Source organism: Oryctolagus cuniculus, chromosome 1 (genome assembly GCF_051225735.1).
Source record: "Oryctolagus cuniculus isolate XC-2025 breed Fujian yellow rabbit chromosome 1, ASM5122573v1, whole genome shotgun sequence".
Lineage (NCBI taxonomy): Eukaryota > Metazoa > Chordata > Mammalia > Lagomorpha > Leporidae > Oryctolagus > Oryctolagus cuniculus.
The window spans coordinates 202,354,310-202,375,929 of NC_142867.1; the positions used below are offsets into that span (position 1 = coordinate 202,354,310).

General features: G+C 53.5%; 1 protein-coding gene across 1 annotated transcript in view; it reads right to left on the minus strand.

Annotated features, from left to right (window-relative positions):
* The window catches only part of GABBR2 (gamma-aminobutyric acid type B receptor subunit 2), a 368,126-nt gene that overhangs the window by 145,377 nt on the left and 201,129 nt on the right, over window positions 1-21,620 (minus strand). Inside the window, exons 5-6 of the mRNA XM_051843712.3 lie at window positions 14,613-14,678; window positions 7,216-7,416 (exon numbers count right to left, since the gene is read on the minus strand). Coding sequence (XP_051699672.3) covers window positions 7,216-7,416; window positions 14,613-14,678 — 267 coding nt within the window. The remainder of the gene's footprint in view (window positions 1-7,215; window positions 7,417-14,612; window positions 14,679-21,620) is intronic.

Consider the following 21,620-nt stretch of genomic DNA (forward strand, 5'->3'; position numbering starts at 1 on the left):
GGATGAGCTGAGCTGCCCCTGTTCCAGCTGCCTACCTTGAAAAGAAACAAATCTTCCCTGGAGAAAGACAACAGTATCTGTCGCCTCCACAATTTTTCATATGCAGTATATTTCATCATAACTTACAAAGTACAGCAGGAGATGGGGCCAAATGATATTTTTTAAAATAGAAGGAAGTAAAGAATAGAAAAGAAAGAATAGGCACTAGAAAGACTCCTAGGTATTCTGAATCTTGACATTATGAGACATGGACTTTAAAATTACAAGGCTTTTATGTAAGGGGAAAAAAACAGCTTAAAAGATACAGAATATCAGGGCCAGCACTGTGATGTAGCCAGTAAAGCTGCCACCTGCGGTTCAGGCATTCCACAGGGGCACTGGTTTGAGTCCCAGCTGTTCCACTTCTGATCCATCTCTCTGCTAATGTACCTGCAAAAGCTGTGGAAGATGACCCAAGCCCTAGGGTCCCTGTACCCAAGTGGGAGACCAGGAAGAAGCTCCTGGACCCTGGCTTCAGCCTGGCCCAGCTCTGGTTGTTGTGGCCATTTGAGGAGTGAACCAGTAAATGAAATCTTCCTCCCCCTCTCTCCCTCTCTCTCTCTCTCTGTCTCCCCCCCACCCAGCCCTGTAACTCTGCCTTTAAAATAAATAAATCTTTTTTTTAAAAAGATACAGAATATCACCAGAGAGCTGAAAGCTATACATGAAGAAATTAAATGTACATTCTAAAAATAAAATAGACAAGTAAAATAAAGCAGCAGCAGAAATTAGATTGGTGAACTGGATGTTAATAGTAAATGTGGGGATTAAAGCACAAGAGGAAAAAAGATAGAAAATAAGAAATGAACACAAGATATATGCTGAAAATGTCTTGGAAGGTTAGGAAAGAGACTAACCGAAGCAATACTTAAAGAGATTCTACTGTAAAATTTCTCCAAACACATGTCAATCTACAAATTAAGTGCCTGAAGCTTTGTGGACTCCAATCGAGTTGGATATGAAGAAAACATCACCTCATCACAGCAAAGTAAAATCACGGAAGACCAAAACAAACAAACAAACTCTTCAATGCAGCTAGAGAAAGCAAAGTCATTACCTTCAAGGGAGCAGTAATGAGTCTGACAGCCGACTTAATAGAAACAATGGAAGCAGAAGACAATGGAATGACGTCTCAAAAATGATGAAAGGAAGTAATAGACAATCTGACTTTCCACACGTAGCGCATAAATACTTTAAGAGCAAAGGGTAAAAACAGAAAATTTCAGACAAGCAGATACTGAGAAGCTGTCTTGAGCAGATGCACAGTAAAAGACTAAGAGGAGTCTCCCAGGAAGAAAAATAATGATCATATGCAGAACAGAAACACAGGGAGGACAAATGGGAAGAAAGTGTAAATATGGGAGTAAGTCTAAATGAAAAGTGGCTCTGAGGTCAAGAAGATCCAAGAAAACTTAAAGACTTACACACCCAATTATCAGGTCTTAAAAATTTAAGAAATTAAGACAAAGCACTATTGGCTAAAGGATAGGCAAATAGACCAATGGAAGACTAATGAAATTCCAGGCATAGATCCACACTACAGGCAGTCATTGAATTTATGACAAAGGTGACATGGTAGCATGTGTGCTGGGTGGGGTGTGGGGGTCTTTTCAGTAAATGGTCCCAAGTCAACTGGTTAAGGGGGAAATTGAATCTCTGTCCCACTCAGTCCATACACACAATCAATTGCATGTACAGTCTCAACATAAATGTGGAAGATATAACAAATCTTCTCAAGGACAAGATGTGGGTTGGGGCACCTGGCCTGGGGGTTAAGATGCAGGCTAAGACACTGTGTCCCATCAGCAGAGTGGGTTCCACTCCTGGATCCAGATCCTAATTTCAGTTTCCCACCAGTGCAGACCCAGGTAGTTGGGTCCTTGCCACTCACATGGAGACCTGGATTAAATTCTCATTTCCTGGCTTCTGGCTTTGGCCTGGTCCAGGTTTTGTGGGTATTTAGGGAATGGACCAGCAGATTCAGGTAGTGGTCTCAATCCCTGAACCCCTCACTTCCTGTCTTTATCCCTCTCGCAAAATACTTTTTTTTTTTTTAAAAAAAGGGGAAATATCTTCATGAGCTGAGTAAAAAAGCTTAAACAGGACATAATCACCTAATCATGACGACTCACACAAATTAAGAATTTCTGTTTATCAAAATTCTCAAGAAAGTGAAAAGACAAGCCACAGAATGGGAGAAGAGATAGGTAATACATATAAGTGGCAAAGGATTGATATCCATAATATCAAAAGAACTTCCACAAATCAAAAACAAATCGGCCTTGAATCTGACAGAAAAAGTGGGCGGAAGAACAGGCTGTTCACAGAAGATGTCAAAACAGCAACAAAGCCACAAAAAGATTCCCAACTTCACGAGTCACCAGGGAAATTTAAACTAAAAGTAAACCAAGACACCACTCCACTTACTAGTTTGGCTAACATCTCAAAACTGGCAACACCAAAAATTTGTGACTATGTGAACCAACTGGGACTCTTAACCACCACTGTAGGGGTGTTAATTGTGTAGCCCCTTCAGAGCTGTGTTTGGCAATGTCTACTAAAGCTATATATATTCCTGCTCTGTGACTCGGAAATCCTACCCCTTAGAATGCACCCAATAATGATGTTCAGATATACTAACAAAATACATCAAACGCCTAGCAATAAACAAAACAAATATGTGCAAGACTTCTACACAGAAAATTTCAAAAGACTTTGGAGAGAAATTAAAGAACAAGTAAATGCAGGGTTGTACAGAATTCATGGGTTGGGAAATGGTATTATTAAGATGCCATTTTCCCTGAATCTACAGATTCAGTAAAATCCCAATGAAAACCAGAGGAAGTTTGTGTGTGGAAATTGACAACCTGCTTTATAAATGAATACAGAAATGCAGAGACAAGAACAGCCAGGACAATCCTGAAGAATCCAAATCTAGCCGGTGGACCTGCTGTAGGCCATCAAAGCCATGTCCTTCCTCCCAAAGCCCATGATCTGTGCCACGCCACCTGCCTCCCAGGACGGTGAACACTCAGGGGACTGGAAGGGAACAGCAGCTGTGGGGGAGGGGGAGCAGCGGGGCAACCATGGCACCTCCTCTTCCTCCACTCTAGAACCCAGAGCTTCCCTAAAAGCTTCAAGTTCTTGGTCACGGAGCTCACGTCACAGGGGCAATGAGAAGGGTGCAGTTTTCACAGGTCACGAGTGCTGGGACTGCGTTTTGAGTCGTCTCTAGTTCCTTCACGTGGAATAAACAATCATGGTTGATTGCAGACATGTCTTGCCAGAAAAACTGCAAACTCTTCCCAAAAAAGAACTTGCATCTTTGACGCAGGGCTGGGGCCACCTCCGAGATGCCTGCTGGCCCCAGGGTTCTGTGAACAGCCCCCATCTGCTGCCTTGGCCCAACTCTGTGTCTCAGCAAGGGGACCGTGACAGCAGAGGCATGTCCTTAACAGAGACTGAGCCAGGATTGTCAGTGTTCACAATGGAGACAACCTTAACGGGATTTTGAAAAATGACCATCGGTGCTTGAAATTGCCAGTGTCCACAGGGTAGCAATGCGGAACTCAACAAGGAGAAAGAACTGGACATGAGGGCCCAAAGCAAGTGCCAGAGGCTGTCCTCCCCACGTTCCGGAAGGCTGAGCTCTGCACGTGCTCAGTGAGGCCTGCCGGTCTACACAGCTCCCAACAGCAGGAATCCAGCATGGAGGTTGGAAGCCTGTGTTTCTGGAGGAAGCCCAGGACCTTGCTTTCCCTTCCTGGAAAACTCTTGGCTCTAACGAGGCAGCTAAGGACAGCTGGACGCCAGAGACGGGCACGTGGGGGAGGCATCCTGGAAGGGCCGTTGTTGTGGTCCCTCTCTGGATTTCTCTAGCACGCTTCCTGTAGGAGAGGCCAGGCTTAGCAGGCTGACCATGCCTCACAGGCTATGTAACAACCCCACGCTGTGTGCCTCTGGGGCTCCTGTCAGCATTCCAGGAGTGCTGATCTAGACACGCTTCTGAGCATGTCAAACAGCGCTGAGTTGGGATTAGGAGTCCTGGTCCCCAGCCCTGGCATTGCCCCTCACCCGCTGGATTGTTGGAGCTGCCAACCAATGTCCAGACACCGGGTAGTGTGAAACAGAACTTGCGGTGCGTATCGTGGCGCAGAGGGTTAAGCCGCCACTCGGGATGCCTGCATCCCATACTGATGTGCAGAGCATCGAGTCCCACCTCTGCTTCTTCCAGTCCAGCTTCCTGCTAACGTGCCTGGGAGTCAGCAAAAGGTGGCGCAAGTGCTTGAGTCCCTGCCACCCATGTAGGAGACCCAGATGGAGTTCCTGGCTCCTGGCGTTGGCCTGGTTCAGCCCTGGCTGTTAACAGCAGGCTCTTGGAGAGTGAAATGGTAGATGGAAGATCTCGATCTCTCTTTCTCCCTGTCATTCTGCCTTTCAAATAAATAGATCAATAAATCTTAGAAAACAAAAGCACAGCAGTTACTCTTTCACAGTTCTGGAGGCCAGAAGCCTAAACTCAAGGCAGCAGCTGGAACCGTTCTGTCTGGAGGCTCTGCAAGGATCCATTCTGGGCCTCTCTCCTGGTTTCTGGTGGCTGCGGGTGACACTGGCACTCCTGGTCTCGTAGACACATGGCTCTGGTCACTGCGTCCTTCTTGCCTGTATCAAGTCTCCCCTGCCTTTCTCTTATAAGGAGCTGTCATGGGATTCACACCAGGGTAATCCCAGAAATTTCATTAAATTAATCCCATCTGCAAAATCCGTTTTTGCCAAATCAAGACGTACCCACAGATGCAAGGGTGAGGACAGGGTGGATCTGCCTAGGGGCCCCCTCTCAAGCTGCCACAGTGACCATGGGTGTCCCTTCCGCTCTCTGCTCTTGACCTTCTCATTCTAAAATCATGAGGATGGCAAGAGCTCATCACTTGCTATGATGCTGCAAGTGTTTGCTTGTTTTTGCAGACACTGATGGATCCCTACATCTGGGCATCAGTCTGGTGAGCAGCGCCATGTACAGCACATGCAAAGCCAAGAGACATTTCTCAGTTCTGTAGGACTTCCATTGGCCATTCCACTCCCGCTCTCCCTGCGAGGCTGCGTGGGGAAAGGGCTTGTGGTCAGACATAAACAGGAACGCTCCATTCAACTTGGCCCCTACGTGTGGAGGCACACTGTCACCAAACAGGAGAGCAAGAGGACAGGCTGACAAATCTACCTGTGCAGGGCCATGACCTAGGTGAGGCAAATGAAGCCCTGACTTCAGGCAAGACATTTAAAGGGGAGCCAAAAACCCCTCAGGAATCAAGATAAAAATGTTTTCAAAAATCTAAACTATTTTTGCATTCAATGTGATTTTAAAATAACACTTCAATAAAATATTAAAAAAAAAAATCTTGGAGGGGCCGGCACTGTGGCACAGCAGGTTAGGCAGCAGCTTGCAGCACCAGCATCCCCTACAGACACCGGTTCAAGGCCCGGCTGCTCCACTTCTGATCCTGCTCCCTGCTGTGTGCTTGGGAAGGCAGCAGACGATGGCCCAAGTCCCTGGGTCCCTGCCACCCACAAGGGAGTCTTGAAAGAAGCTCCTGGCTCCTGGCTTTGGTCTGGCCCAGCCTTGGTTGTTGCGGCCATTTGGGGAATGAGCCAGCAGATGGAAACTCTCTCCTCTTCCTCCTCCTTCTCTGTAACTCTGCCTTTCAAATAAATCTTAAAAAAAAAAAAAAAAAATCCATGCTCCTGTCCTGTGGCTTCGCTCAGCCCTCCCCCAGACCTGGCCTCACAGGTCTCGCGTGGAAGCACTGTCTCGGGCTTCCCTAGGCCTCTCCACTTGCTGTCACGCCGTCTCCTCAGGGATTTCTTTTTCTTAGTTTTTGTGTTTTCCTCCAATCTTATACTAACTTTAGGTTAAAATATAGTCCATAAAATATATGGACTCAAGTATCTTAATAAATTGCAAATGTTGACACATTTCAAAATGACATCTATGGAAATAAAATGAGTTATTTCTGCTCATTAGTCAGCATCTCCAACAATTTTTATTTATGCATTGACTTGGGTATGAAAATATTTCTTTCCACATTTTCTAGCCAGGTGCCGGCATGATCTACAGAGCTATTAACAGACCATGCCCTAATGATTTGCCAACTTTTAACAAATCAATAAATCATTTGTGCAGGGATGCCTCTGAGTGAGCGTCAACGCACACTTTATACACACATATATTTAACTGTATTATGAAGCTTGTTCTTTACATGGCTTTGGGGCTGTAAGAACACTGAGGCTGGGTGGACAATTTAACCATCCCTAGCCAGAGAAGGCAGAGGAGACTCAAGTGTGCTGTTGTATGGAATTTCAGCCGGCGTCAGCACGGAGAGGTGGAAGCTACACCTTCACCTGCCGGGGTGAGACCCCAGCAGCATCTCAAAGCCTCTGCAGTGGAGGTGCTGCTGTCCCCGGCTTTTGACAATATGTCTATCGCTAGAGAGCGGTGTGCTGAGATGCTCCTACCTACACCCTCTCACCTTTGCAACAGCCAAGGATAGGCAGAGCAGGTGTGAGTCACCCCAGGGTGACCCTGCAGAGGCCTGGGTACTCAGGTCCTCCCTCAGCCTCCCCCAACAGCAGCATCATCGAGGCGCCAGGCACCATGCAGGTCCCATAGCCCAGCTGATCCCCAATCCTCCCGAGCAGGGCGTTTGCACCACCACTGTGCAGATATGGAAACGCTGGCTCAAGTTCAAGGTCACACAGCTCTAAGTGGCAACACTCGGGTTCACACCTGGCTGGTTGGTCTACGGCAGGGGTTTCCTAAAATCCCCGTGAAGGGACTTCCCTCTCCTCCAGGGCGGCATCCTTCCAGGCAGGAAGAGTGGGGGCTGGGACCCCAGCAGAGGGTGGCGGCCCCTGAAGTTGCTGCTGCAAGCCGGGGCCTCACGCCCTCGTGCTCATGGTGGGTTCTGGGCCTTCAGTGTCCTCACCTTGTCTGATGCACCCCAGAGGGGCACGCAGCAGAGGGCTGGCTATCCCCGTTGCACAGGCAAGATTCAGAGAGGTCAAGTGATTTGCTCAAAATCACACAGCAAAGGCAAGGACAAGATCTGTGTGCTTTTGGCAAAGACAAGAGGAGGAAAGGAGGGGAGGCTGGGGCTGAGGTGGACAGACCAAAGCACTTACCTTTCCTGAGATGGTCTTGATCTGCTTGGAGCTCAAGGGCTCAAAGTCCACACCGATGTAGCCCTCCATGGCCGCCAGCAGATGCTTCCGGAGGCAGCGGGACGAGTTGGCTTCCGTGTGCACCTGCTCCCACCAGGAGGGCTCGTACCAGCCCGGGATGATCCACTGGTATTTACTGCCGTACATGTTCTCCTCATAGGCCTGCAACAGATGGGGTGACTTGTAGGCTCCGAGAGACACACGCTTGTTCAAGACTCGGTGCCCTGTAAGCAAGGCAGAGGGAGCCCAGGCTTCTCTTCCCAGAGAGCTCACTGATTTCCCTTTTACCTGCTTGCTTTCCTCCTGGTTCTCTCTCAGAGGACCCAAGGGAGTTTACCAACATGTATAGCAAAGTTACAAACACAGGCTGAAAACAAGGAGGCAGGGGCCTCGGAAAATAGAAACCAGGCACGTTTACCGGAGGTAAAGGAAAACCTAGAAGAGCCACCCAAAGGCTCCCACGCTACCCATCAGTAAGTGTGTTTCACCATGAACTTCCTGGCTGCCCGAGAGAAAAGGGCAACAAGATTATTTACATGGCTTGCATTACCAGTAAGAAAGACACCAGGTATCTCGGGGAGGCAATGGTTTCTAGTCTTTAGACCCCAAAAAATGCCTGAGAGAGAGAATACTGTTAAATTACCATCAGGGTACCCACAGCACCTCTACAGCAGAGCTCCTCGTGCTAATTTAATAGAGCTCTTTTTTTTAAAAAAAAGATTTTATTTATTTTATTTGAGAGTTAGAGTTACAGTGAGAGAGAGAGAGACGGAGAGAGAGGTCTTCCTTCTGTTGGTTCACCCCCCAAATGGCCGCAACGGCTGGAGCTGGGCCGATCTGAAGCCAGGAGCCAGGTGCTTCTTCCTGGTCTCCCACGTGAGTGCAGGGACCCAAGGACTTGGGCCATCTTCTACTGCTTTTCCAGCCCACAGCAGAGAGCTGGACAGGAAGTGGAGCAGCCAGGACTCAAACTGGTGCCCATATGGGATGCCGGCGCCACAGGCGGAGGATTAACCTACTGCACTACAGCGCTGGCTCTAATAGGGCTCCTTTTCAAAAGCTGAGGTTATGCCTCAAAATGTAACCCAGAGGAAGGGATTTTCACAGGGCCAATTGAAAGCGTGAAGTTTATATGAGATGCCACTTGGCAAAGCAAAAAGTCTCTCTGAGTCTTGACCTAAAGCACAGTGTACATAAATTCAGATCCTAGAACATGGATTTGTAAATGTCCCTTACAACCTGCACGTTCTGCAGGCATCTTAATCGACTGCCATCCACATTCACCCGGGCAGGTGGTCAGGGAAGGGTCGAATCCCTCACACGAGAGACGAGGAAACTGAAAATCAGAGAGGGAAAGCAACCTCTCCAAGGTCACCCATCCAGGAGGGAAGAGCAGACCTCACACCTAGGTCTGCCGCTTCCAGGCTGCACAGCCACAGCGGCCTGACTCCCAGGTCACCAGAGAAGTCATCAGAATGTTCCAGTGCACCTGTCTCTGGCTTCACTTCTTACTGCAGTCGGCTTGCGCTGGCAGAAGCGTGCGTTCTGACGGCTGAGATGCATCGAACAATCCTGCCTCGGGGGGATGCTGTGTCCCGTCAACTCTGGGGGCCAAACACAATTCTCAGTAACGCTCACGTCCCCAGAGGTCATCAGAATGCCCAGATGTGACCTGGGAGGGCAGGGGAGGCTGGCAGGCCCTCTGGGATGCGCTGGCCACATTTAGAAACGTGAACCCGAGACAACCCTTCAGCTGGTTCCTGGGGAGCCAGCCACAGCAGCAGCACCTGCCGGGAAGAAACCCAGGGAGCAGCCCGAGAGATTGCTCTGCACTCTGGAAGTTTCTGGCTGCCCTCCACCTGGGCGCTGGAGGCTGGGCAGTGTCTGAGCATGGAAGCACAGGCCACACCCCCAGGTAAGTTCTGCACATGAGCAGTTACTGTCAGCTCTCGGGGTCAGAGGGATGCTTGCAGGCGATCACTCTACAGCTCCCTCGGCTGCTGGCACCAGCCCAGCCTGGAGCCGGGGGCATCTCACAGGTCCAGGTGAGTGGCAGGCACCGGAACCACGAGGTGGTGGATCTGTTCCTGGATGTCAGCAGAGGCATCTCCGTGGCCTCCACACATGGGTTCTGCAAGGCCTCTGGAGGTTAAACAGACATTGTCCAATCGGAGAGCACTCGTGCTACCTGGAGGCGGGGAGTGCGCTGCCTCCTCCCTGGATGATATGGGATCTTCACCTCCCTCGCTCTAGACACTTGACCTCTTATAATGCAGCCTCCAGCCAGAGTCAGCTCAGTAGCAACCACATGGTAACATCGCCTCCATCAAACCCTGCTGGTGAAAGTAGGGAGCACCTTCGCATTTCAATGACCTCACGAAACCTCGGTTGAACAAAAGCGCGAAGTCCCCTGGGCTTTCCTCTAACGAACGGGATTTAGTCCACAGAAATTTCTTTGAAAAGAAAAGAGCAGAAGTCTTTTACTCAGTGCAGAAGCTGTGCCACCTCACAAGTCCTGGCTTTTCACGGCTCCCACGGACACGGAGCCCCGTTCTGTGCCTGAGCGTCCGCAGGTCCTCCCTCCCCTCACGAGCGGCCTGGGAGGTGTGCACTGATCCCTCGGCTTTACGGGTGAAGAAATCCAGGCACAGGGGCTGAGGAATTCGCCCAAACACACACAGCGCGTCAAAGGAACAAGACTTGGCGTCCAGCACCAGACCTGCCCTCTTTTCTCAGCAAAGCAAAGCCAAAGGACTTTGGGGAAGGTTTCTCCACTGTAAGAGGTTGAGGCAGGAAGCTGGCCCCACGTGTTGGGAAGGTGTGTCACACAGGAGTGAACGGGTCCAGCAGTGGGCACGAGGTCACCTTCCCGCTGGACACGCTAAGGACAAAGGGCGTGTGGTTAAGTAAGAGGCAGCGCTGAGCAGGAAGTGCGGAGTGCAAAGTCAGACCTGGCGGGACAGCTCCTGACCTGGCACGGCCCCGGGGCCAGCTGTTCCTTGGAAGTGAACTTTCCAGACAGCACCAGCTTAGCGCACTTGAACGACAGCGACATTTTGTTTGCAGCGTTCGTCAATTTTGATGAAGCTGAGTCCTTCTCTCTCGGAGCTTCTGACCTTCTAGAAACGGAGAAGAACACATCCAGGCAGCAGCCCAATGTCCCTGGTGCACGCCAGCTGGGCGGCCCTGGCACACAGCTCCCGCCGCCGGGCCTCGCTCCTCCAGGGGCGGAAGGCAGATCCCGCCTCCCCCGGCTGGTTCGCGGCTCATCGGAGACACCGTGCGTGCAGTGCCTGGCAGATGCTGGGCTCGGGAACGTGGTGGCTGCCCTGCCTTGTTCCCTTCTGCTGCCACGCACGCAGTGTCTTCCTGCCCCAGGCGCTGCACTGGCCATGCGTGGAGACGCACTTGGGCTTCCAGAGGAAGACAGCTCCACGCGCCAGATGGCCCCAGATGTTTGGCTCAGAGGCTTGGAGCCACATTCCATGGCTTTTTGAGTCTTTGCTAGCTGTCTGATCGAGACGGTCACTTTCAACGGTGGCCAATCCCTTGCCACATTCTGAGTTTGCTGCTTTTCAACTGCTGTGGGCCTAGAAAGCGGGGCACCTGGTTTGTTATGCATCGGTGTGGAGCAAAAGGCTGTCCTGCCAGGGCAGTGGGCGGGACACAGGGACCGCACCTGCTGCCCAGCACAGAAGCACCCCTGGGCCACCATCTGGCATTTGCGCAACCACAGGAGCCGCACAGTCAGGCCTGGGGCTCCAAGGAGGGGCTGGGGTGCGCATCCATCACCTTTGCAGGATGGCGCTCCTGGAGGGTGAGACTCCTGTCTGCTCTTCCCCAGGGGTTCCCGGTGCTCAGCACAGGGCCTGGCATACACTGGGCAATCGATAAGCACAGAGCAGCTGAATGACAGCATTGTCTCTGCAGCTCACTTGGTTCTCATGGCTTTGGGTGGCTTTCGGTTCCCCTGCCTCTGGTGGAAACGTGGTCTCAGGCCTGTGGTCCGTGAGCGGGCCCTGCTGGGTGACGAGCGACCGTCCTGAGCTCCCTTTGTAGCTGCTGAAGCCAATTTGGTTCTTATTAGCTGCAGCCCTGGATGATGTGAATATTTGCTAAAAAAAAAAAAATCCAATTTCCTCTTTTTATTAAGTTTCTTTTTGTCCCTCTCCTCTCCATGCAAGTAGGACATTTCCTTTTCATCTGAAGCTTTGTAACAATAACAGCAATAAACCCGCACATCACGAAAGCAGCGAGCAGCTGGGAGGGCGCCCTCCCTGCCGTGGCCTTGCTCAAGTCTCTCCGCAACCCTGTAGGGCAGTCAAGGCAGGACCTGCTGCTTCTGCTTTAGAGATAAGGCTGCTAGGGACCAGAGATGTGAAGGGACCTGCCTGAGGTCACACAGCTGCCAGCGCTGCACCTGGAACCCAGATCAGAGTGCTAGAGAGCGCAGAGGACAGAGAAGACGAAAGCCACGAGCCCCACTGCCACTGTGCTGCACCCAAAGTGAACATTTGGCCACAGGGCTATAAATAGGCTTCGCGGCCGGCGCCGCGGCTCACTAGGCTAATCCTCCGCCTAGCGGCGCCGGCACACCGGGTTCTAGTCCCGGTCGGGGCGCCGGATTCTGTCCCGGTTGCCCCTCTTCCAGGCCAGCCCTCTGCTGTGGCCAGGGAGTGCAGTGGAGGATGGCCCAAGTGCTTGGGCCCTGCACCCCATGGGAGACCAGGAAAAGCACCTGGCTCCTGGCTCCTGCCATCGGATCAGCGCGGTGTGCCGGCCGCAGCGCGCCGGCCGCGGCGGCCATTGGAGGGTGAACCAACGGCAAAAAGGAAGACCTTTCTCTCTGTCTCTCTCTCTCACTGTCCACTCTGCCTGTCAAAAAAAAAAAAAAAAAAAAAAAAATAGGCTTCGCGCCTGCAGGCGTCGGCCCTCCCATGGGGTGCAGTCCCAATGTCAAGATCATGGCAGCCTGTGCATGGGGAAGACTCGCTTGCTTCCATCTGGTCTCTGCTCAGCCCTGGGAGAGCCCCTGCTCTGAGGAGCCGCTCCTCCATGCCCTGCTGCTCCTGACCTGGCAGCAAGACGTGAGCAGGCTGCATCGGAGGGTCCCGCCGCAGCCCGCTGGACACTCCCCAGGGAACGAGGCCGCTGGGGAAGAAGACAAGCCCCATCTGAAACACCAGGAGCCTAGCGAGACGGAGAGGAAAGGGGATGCAGCCCCACGCCGTGTGGACAGCAGGCAGCTGGGGGCGTGGGCTCACAAGGACAGCCCCGCCCACTGTCCTCACACTGGACGGGGCACCAGGAAGCTCATCCCAGCCATGCTCGGCTGGAATCAGAACACAAGGTCTGTGTGTGCATCTTGCAGGCTGCAGATGGCCTGGGCCAGCTGTGGCATCCGCAAGGATCATGTTGATTCACTTATTGTTCCTGGAGGGATCGGCTTCCCTCATTGGATCAGCATCGATCCCCACCCTAAAAGAGATCGTAGTCTCCAACCTTAAATGCTATTTTCCTGTTGAAAACGGGCTCTCTGGGGGCCAATGCTGCAGCACGGTTGGACTGGTTCAAGTCCCGGCGCTGCACTTCCCATCTAGCTCTCCACTAATGTGCAGCAGAAGATGGCCCAAGTGCTTGGGCCCCTGCCACCCATGTAGGAGGCGTGGATGGAGTTCCAGGCTCCTGACTTCTCTCTGGCCCAGTCCTGGCCATTGTAGCCATTAGGGGGAGTAAATCAGAAGATGGAAGATATTCCCCCCCCCCCCTGCCCTCCCCCATCACTCTTTCAAGTAAGTAAAACAAATCTTGAAAAGAAATTGACAAAATGGTCTCTTTCCAGACTTCAGGTGCTGTGCAAATGGCCTTTGCATTCAATCCTCACAACAATCCCATGACACAGGTACCCATTTTACAGATGAACAAACTGAGGTGTAGAGAATGTAAACATGCCCAACTTCAGTGCTAAGCAGTAGAGCAGGGAATCAAGGCTACACTGACTCTTGAGTGCCCGGCTCCATCTGGGGTCTCCCTGAAATGTCAGCTTCATCACCTCTCCTCCTCCTGGGAGAAAGCAGAGGATGACCGGCAGTCCTCATGTGCTCCTGAGACTTGAGGATGAGCAGGCCCCTGTGATGCTGGCTCGGCCTCTCTCTGCTCCGGCTCCTGATCTCTCTGAATCCCCGCATCTGTCTTAAATTGGGGCACCAGGAGCTGGGCAGGCCACTGCAGGCGGGGTCTGTCCCACAGGGAGCAGAGGGCCCACCCTGTCCTGCTGTGGACAGGCCGTGTGAGGTCACCCCAGCCCTCGGCCAGCTGTGCCTGTGCTGGCTCCCCACTGGAGCCCACCAAAGTCTTCTCTGTTCTCAACACTCAGAGCTCAGCCACGCCCCACCCCCTGGACAAAGGCAGCTTGATTTACTCTGCTCCAGTCTCTTAGAGCCATTCGATTTCATCTTCCTGTATTGAATCAAATGTTTCAACCCACGAAGGCTCTTTGCACCCTTGCTGTGTCATCTAACATATCTCGTAACTTCTGGAATGCTTGCAAGCCTGATACTTACATTGCCATACAGTTTACTGCAAACAGGTCAAAGAGAACAGAAGGTGTGGCCCATCACTAGCGACTACGCCGAGAGGAACCTCAGTCCAGGAAAAAGACTCACGTACCGGGCCCTTTTCTCCCCGTCTGGGGTGCAGGAAGGGGAGGCACCCAAGGAACCAGATTTAGCCCCTGTACTGGAGCCTTACCTGTAACTTAAGGTCAAAGGTCATTTGGGGGAAACCTCTTCTTTCAGATTAGACTGGAGCTCTCTTGACTGGGGACTGAGCCTCGGCTCTGCTGAGCATTGGTGAGAGCCCTCAGACAAGCCCTCTCACCTCTCGGGCCTCTGGGATCTCATCTGTATAAGGGGACGATCAGTTCTTCACATGCTCATTGATAAGATGGGACGGGAAGAAGTGTAAACAGGTGCGTTGTCACCTGTCACTCCCCAGACAGCGAACTGTGAAGGATCGAGGCACTGCGTGGGGGAGAGCTTGTCCTGCACCTGAGCCCCGAGCCCTGCCTACGGGACAGGCGGGGTCCCGGCCCCTTGCTCTGTGCAGTGCACACAGCGGGGCCCCAGGAAGCACGGCGAGGTTGAGCAGACTCAGCAAGGGCACACAGGGCCTGGGCGAGGGGTTCGATGGGCCTTTGGGAAAGCGAGGGCCCTATTCCCCCAATGCGGCAGTGCTCTGAGCTCCCCAAGAAGGGGAAAGAACAGGTGCACACCACTTCGGCAGTCCTGCTGCCCTGCCCACCGAGCCCGCAGGGAGAGGCAGCCCCAGGCAGACACCCACTGCGCCGCGGTACTCACACAGCAGAACACTTTGGCCGCCATGTTCTGGTCGAACTGGCCCAGGATGATCCGCACGTCATTGCCCTGTGGACAGAAGGACACGGGTGAGGTCGGGGAGCCCCAAAGGCAGAGGACACTCCTGTGCCCCAAGTTCCAGGGTGGGCAGGGCAGTCAGCCTGCCCAGGTCTCATGGGCAAGCCCTGGGCAAGACTGAGTGGCTGCAGATCGAACCTAGGGTCATCGAGATAACAGTAACTGCGCCGGCGCCGCACACTGGGTTCTAGTCCTGGTCGGGGCGCCGGATTCTGTCCCGGTTGCCCCTCTTCCAGGCCAGCTCTCTGCTGTGGCCAGGGAGTGCAGTGGAGGATGGCCCAAGTGCTTGGGCCCTGCACCCCATGGGAGACCAGGAGAAGCACCTGGCTCCTGCCATCCGATCAGCACGGTGCGCCAGCCATAGTGTGCCGGCCGCGGCAGCCATTGGAGGGTGAACCAACGGCAAAAAGGAAGACCTTTCTCTTTGTCTCTCTCTTGCTCACTGTCCACTCTGCCTGTCAAAAAAAAAAAAAAAAAAACCAAAAAACCAAAAAAACAAAAACAAAACAGTAACTGCACACACACACACAGCACAGCACAGCGAGCCACAGATACTCCCGAGGGAGCCACGCCCTCCCCTGGCCACAGCCTGGTGACCCGGGCTGTGACAAGCTTGCCTCCCACCCCGCCCTGTGTCTCAGTGACTTCCTCAGAAGCCACTGTCCTCGTCAGAGACCCTTTCGTCCTGCCATCTTGTCATGTCTCTACCACTCTTTGTCTCAAACGTATCAAAGCCTCCTGCTGTGGCCGCTCCTCGGCACTGCCCTGTCTCGCACAGACCCCTGGACCCATGGAAAGTGAGTGGAACTTGTGTGCTTTTTCTCGTGCTCATCGGCCTGCTGTTAATTTGGTCCCGAGGCTCAGCCAAAGAGCCCGCCTGCACACTAGGGAGTGGGAGGAGGGTCTCTCCCTCTCTGACAAGTAGTGCCTACCTGGTGGCCTTGCTGGGTGCACCAAGTGAGACAGGCCTTGTGAAGGGCCCAGCACGCTGCCTGGCACACAGGAGGTGCCCACATGCCAGCTGGTGGCAGTGGTTTGTGACTTTTCCCCAGGCCATCTTTATTTCTAATGGAATCCCATTCATTACCTCCCTGTGCTTAACAGGTATCTACAGTATGACAGTCCCTGTGACTCATTTATTCATTCAACAAACGTTTACTAAGCTTCTGCCTGCAGCTCCCTCCTGGGTTAGGATAATGGGCCCTTGAATACTTTCCAGAGGGCCTGGGATCCTGGCTGGGCCCTAGCTGGTAGGGAGAAACTGGAGATGAAGCACGCAGCCAGCAGGAGGCCAGCCAGACCCTGGCCCCACACCTGTCCCTACCCCAGCCACTTCCAGCCCCGCAGGCAGGGCCTCCTTCCTGCCGCTCATCTCCTCTGCTGGCCCGCAGCCCTTTGATGCACACGGAAGACAAACACGCCAGTGAAGATGGGTTTTTAGCATCTTTCCAAATTGGAAAGTGCTGACTGGGAGGCCATTTTCCTCATCATGTACTTTAGCAAAAATAAAAAGAGCCTGGATTCTAAAATCATCCTTCGTTTGCAGGCAAGAATGGAAAGAGGAAAAAAAAAAAAAAACAACCCTTGCGCTGAAAGGACTTGAAAGATCCTTAACAGAGCAGTGGAAGGCAGGCGAGCCTTTGTCACCGCCGTGTCTGCAATGCTATAAAAAGTTCTGAGCTCTTCTACCCGTGGACTAGCTCCCAAGGCGGCTCCAGGTCTTTCTGCTTTTTGTTGATATCTTTCAGCATTTTTTGCTGCTAACAGTATCCAGCCAGCCAGCCAACAATGATTGAACATCTACTTTGTGCCAAACCCCTTGCTGCTAAACATGGTAGAGTTTTGGAGTTGGAGAGACCTGTGTTCAAATCCCAGCTCCGCCGCTGGCTAGCTGCACGGCTCTGGATTTTAAACCCTGCAGCCTCTGAAATAGGGATGGTCCCCCCGCCTCGCAGGGTGGCTGCAGGATTCCTCATAAAGGACCCACCAATCGCTCGGCTTCCGCAACACTTCCTCCCAGCTCCCTCCCGCCTCCTGCTCTCTGCCCCAGCTCCTCCTCTCTGTCCTCAAAGGCAGGTGTTCCGCCCTTAGCTCTTTGCTTCTAACCCTCTCCCTGGGCAGCTTCATTCACGATTCCTTCCTCAGTGGCCCTCTGTGTGCTGTGAACTCCCAATTCTCTCTCCCCAGCTGCCCACTGGACGGCTCCAGTTGGATTCTCCCTGGCACCTCCAATGTACCACGTCCCGAGCTGAACTCATTTCTTGCCCACCAAGCCGCTTCCTCCACCTGTGTTCCCACCTCCGGGACTGGTACCGCCAGCCTCCCACTCACCCAAGTGAGGACCTGGAGAGTTATCCTGGAACCACTGCTCTCCTTCGCTTCCCACATGGAAGCCACAACCAGTGTCTGCAGGTTCTGCCTGCTCACCAGCTCCCACCTCAGGCCCCTCTCTCCAGCCCCACCGCCCTGGGTATTGACTGTCACCAGGGCTCCTGACCCCGTGACTAGCAAATGCCTCCCAACTGGATCCCTGCCTTTAGTCCTGCCCACCCACCCCAATCCCTGCAGACGAGATGAAGGGAGCGCCCCAAGATTGAAACCATCTCCCCACGCTCCCTGAGGTTTACAGATCTCACACTCAAGAATCCTCACCAAGTGACTCCCGCTCTCCCTCCGTGGCAGGGCGCAACTAAGCGTGCCTCCTTCAAACAGGTCTGCTCTTCACTCACTCATTCATTCATTCATCTCCACACCCCCCCCACCTTCTGCAAGCTCTTTTACCCAGAAGGCCCCTCTCTCCCATCCCGGATAGCTGGCTGTTCTCAGATGGCTTCTGCCCAGTGTCCCTGCCCCAGCTCAGACTCCCCTACCCTGAGAAGCCATCTCTCTGTCCCACTGGACTTGGTGGCCACTTCCTCCCCTGGGAGTCCAGGACACTCTGCATGCCCCTTCATCATGGCCCAAGTCTACTTACTGGCCTGTCTTCCCCACTGGGCTCCCAGTACGGGGCCCGACACACATCTCAAGGTGTGCTGAATGCACAATAAAGTGAACGGATGCTGTGTGCAGCACCAAGCGTGACACCTGGCCCACCCTGCTCACTGCACCCATCTCCTAGAGCCCTAGGCCTAGCCCTCACTGGGATCACCAGATCCATTTCTCCAATCGACGGAGGGGCCATGGCTGACCGCCTGGCCACCTGCTGACAGATAAATAGCTGGCTCTGCCACTTGTGGACCATTAGTGTCTCTGTTGTCATGACAACACAGTGCAAGGACCACTTGGTTCTATGCTCCCAAACTGTCAGGTTTGGATGGGGCCAAAGGATCACCATCTAGTTAGCCCCTTGCCAGGAAGCAGAAGGCTCTTTCTGAGGCTGCGCAGCTCCCCAGAGCCAGAGCCCCCTCCTGAGTGCCTCCTGCCCACCTGAGGGCCCCGGGGAGGGGTCCTACCCAGCACCAGGTGTTCCTGATGTGGGATGCTGTTCACCCACGAGGAATATGGAGCAAGATGCTGCAAAACCTGGGAGGGAAGAGGAGGAGCCAGCCTCGGCGCACCTGGAGCCCAGAATCCCAGGACGGGCAGAGGCCAAGGGACCTGCGACTAGAACCCCTGGGGGGCATCTTGAGAACAGCAGGGAGAGTTTGTGGTGCTTATCAAACTGGGGTGTGTGCATCCCAGGGCAAGAGCAGATGTGAGCAGCCCTGATGAGTGGGCCTGGGGATGGGGAAGGAGCTCTGGGGTGGGGGGCAGAGGGCCAGAGTGACACAACAGATCCACAACTTTACAGCGAGCGGGCGCATGGCAGAGGGTGGGTCCCCGGGGAGTCTGGTGCCCTTCCCTGGTCTTGGCTCTGCAGGGGGGTGCCTGCAGCGACAGTCCATGACAGTCCTCAGCGCACTCCCACTTGCAACCTGGCCTCACCACCCGGCCTGGGCTGCTGAACTATCAGATGGCACTGCATGTGTGGCGGGAAGGGAGGCAGTGCCTGATCCGGGCAGAGGCCTGGCCCAGGTGGAGGATGCCCAGGCCACCCTGTGGCCGGGGTCTGGCCGTCGTGCCCAGGGTAAGCCCCAGAGGTTTCCAAGGAGACGTCCCCCAGGACTCACTCGGCTCTGACAGAGGGACCTCACATCCCGCAGGAGGACTCATTCCTCGAGCTGAAATTGGTCTTTCTTTGACTTCTCCTCAACAAGAAATCTCTGCAAAGGCTGAGAATAGGAAACGAATCCGGGCTCACTCGCACCCGGGTGAGGGAGGTAGCCGGGGAGGGGCAGGGAGAGGAGGGAGGGAGCCCGCAGCCCCGCCATTTCCTTAAAGGTGGCCATCCTGCTCTGCTACTCCATGTCCCTGAGCAATGCTAGCCTGCTGGGCGGGGGCCCAAGGCCCCCCATGAGTGAGCTTTTGAACTTCAGTGTCAGGAGGTCAGGCGTGTGTGTGTGTGTGTGTGTGTGTGACCCAGTTCCCGTCTGGTTGGGGCAATGGGGGGCAGCTCCCACTGGGACTCACCCCTGGGTCAAAGGGGAGGGTAGGGTAGTCGGTCTCAAGGCCTGTCTTTGTGGCCTTCTGACAGGCAGAGGAATGTCCCCTACCAACACAGCCCCTTCCTCATCCCCAGGACCTGCGGGGCGGCAGGGGTGGGGGTAGGGGTGGTGGTTCTGGTTGCAGAAGGAATTGAGGCTGCTGATGAGCTGGCCTGGGTCAGCCAGATGGGCCCCAAGTGATCAGCAGAGTCCCGAAGTGTGCAAGAGGGAGGCAGGAGAGCCTCAGAGGGAGACAGGCCCCGCCCTGCTGGTGCTAAGGATGGAGGAGAGAGCCATCAGCCAGGGACTGCAGGCGGTGTCTAGAAGCTGGGAACACCAAGGCCAGGCGTCACCCCCAAGGCCTGCAGAGGAGACACAGCCCTGTGCTGTCGCGGCTGGTGGGACCCACGCAGGACCTTTGACCTCCCCGGTGGGAGGACAGCTTTGCGTTAAGCCACACCATTTGTGATTTGTTACGGCGGTGCAGGACCTGGCCCTGTCTCTCCCCTGCCTGTTTGAGTTCAGGACCTCCTCTGTCAGCTCTGCCCAGCTGGGTGGCCTCTCTGGTCAAAGTTGCCCTTGTCACGTGGCACTTGAGGCCCAAGAATGCCGGCTGGTGCTGCTGGGGGACTGGTGTCTCTCAGAAGCGTGCCATCCATCTTTCTTTCCTTGTCTAAGAGCAGGGAGCTGGGCTCAGGGGCCAGGGTCTCCCCAGCGCCTCAATGGAGCTCAAAAACCGCGCCGATAGGATAACATACACCTCGGCTTTCTGTTTAAGCCTCTTTCAGTCACTTCCTTATCTTTATCGCCTCTCCACTTCTCAGTACGTAAGGTGTAAGCTGTCTTGTTTCTGTCTTATTGCTGAGAAGGCCTGGGTCTATGAGTCACTGCACCCAGAGGCTATGAAGGCAACCAGCTCCAGGAGCCACGGGGTGGTACAAAGCTGAGAGGCACCCACGGCAGCAGAGAGCCAGGCTGCACGGGCCTGCTGGGTTGCAGTCTCAGCTCACTCACTCACCAGCTGCATGCCCTTGGGCAAGTTGTTACACAGCCCCCAGCTTCAGTTTTTCCCTTTGCACAAGAGGGATAATAACAGTAGCTACCCTTACAGCAGGTGGAGGCAAACATTGGGTATCAAGGGCCAGAGGGTCAGTATTTTAGGTTTCCCAGGCCATCCGGTGTCTGTTGCACTCACTCAGTTCTGCTGCTGTAGCACAAAGGCCATGCAAGAAGATGTGTTAATGAATGTGTCCCAATAAAACTTTATTTATAAAAACAGATGGGCCAGAGCTGGCCGATGGGCTGAAGTTTGCTGAGCACTGTTGAGAGTCACAGTGAGGAGGGCGTGAAGCGAGTGCTCCTGAGTTGATGCCGAAGCAGAAGCACAGCAGTTGGGCAAGCTGGCTTGGATGGACAAGCCGGGGACAGGGGACACTGCTCCCCGAAAGATGTCCCATGCTTTTGCAGCAGTGCTGTCGGCAGACAAGGCCCCGGCCTGCTCTGGGAAGTTCACAAAATAGGAGCTCTGTAGGGAACCAAGGCCCATAGCCCAAAGGAACTGCCCATAACCTACCTATCACCTGTCGGCTTTGCTTACCACCCCAGAGTTTGGGTTTTATAAAGCCCCTTGTTGTTATTTTAAGATCACTGAAAAACAGAACTCCACAACCTTTTCCCTTACATTCCACGATTTTATCATTTAGTGCTTTCTCTCCTGCGGAGTCTCTCAGGTTTCCAACCTAACATCAGCTGCTGATCACTCAGCCCCTGGAGACCCCAGCCCCAGCCTAGGACGCCCCACACCCCACCCTGCTCAGTGAATGTCACTCTGTCCTTCGGGGGGGAGGGGAGAGGGAGGTGACACTGAGGACAGAACAAGGGTTGAACCCAAGGCTCACTTCACTCAGAGGCCCTGTGCTGAGTTTCTGTGCAGGGTGGTGAGAAGGTTCTGGAAATGAGTGGTGGGATGGCTGTACACCACGGCAAAGGGGCTTAGTGCCACGGGAAGCAAGGCTAAAGGTGGTGAAAAGGGTAAATTTTGAAATGCATATTTTACTATAATAAATCCAGAGGTTAACCCTTAGAGTAGCACTTCTGATGCTTTCTGAATTCTGAGATGGACAAAAAAAAAAAAAAAAGAAAGAAAAAAAGAAGGAAAGAAAAGAACGCAAGTGATGACTGTGAAGGTAGGGGCGTGGCTGCTCCTAGGGAGTGGTTAGGCCAGGGTGGGTGGTGCTGTCTGGAAGGTTCTCTGCCCCTGGTGGAATGCCCCATTTGATTGATCAAAATGTACATTGGATTTATGTGGTTTCTGGGTTTGTGCTTTCTTTTACAATGGAAGTTTCTTAAAGTTCCTGTCCCTTGCACAGAGCATTTGGTCTCCTCGGCTCTCAGGCTGGGCTGGAGCAAT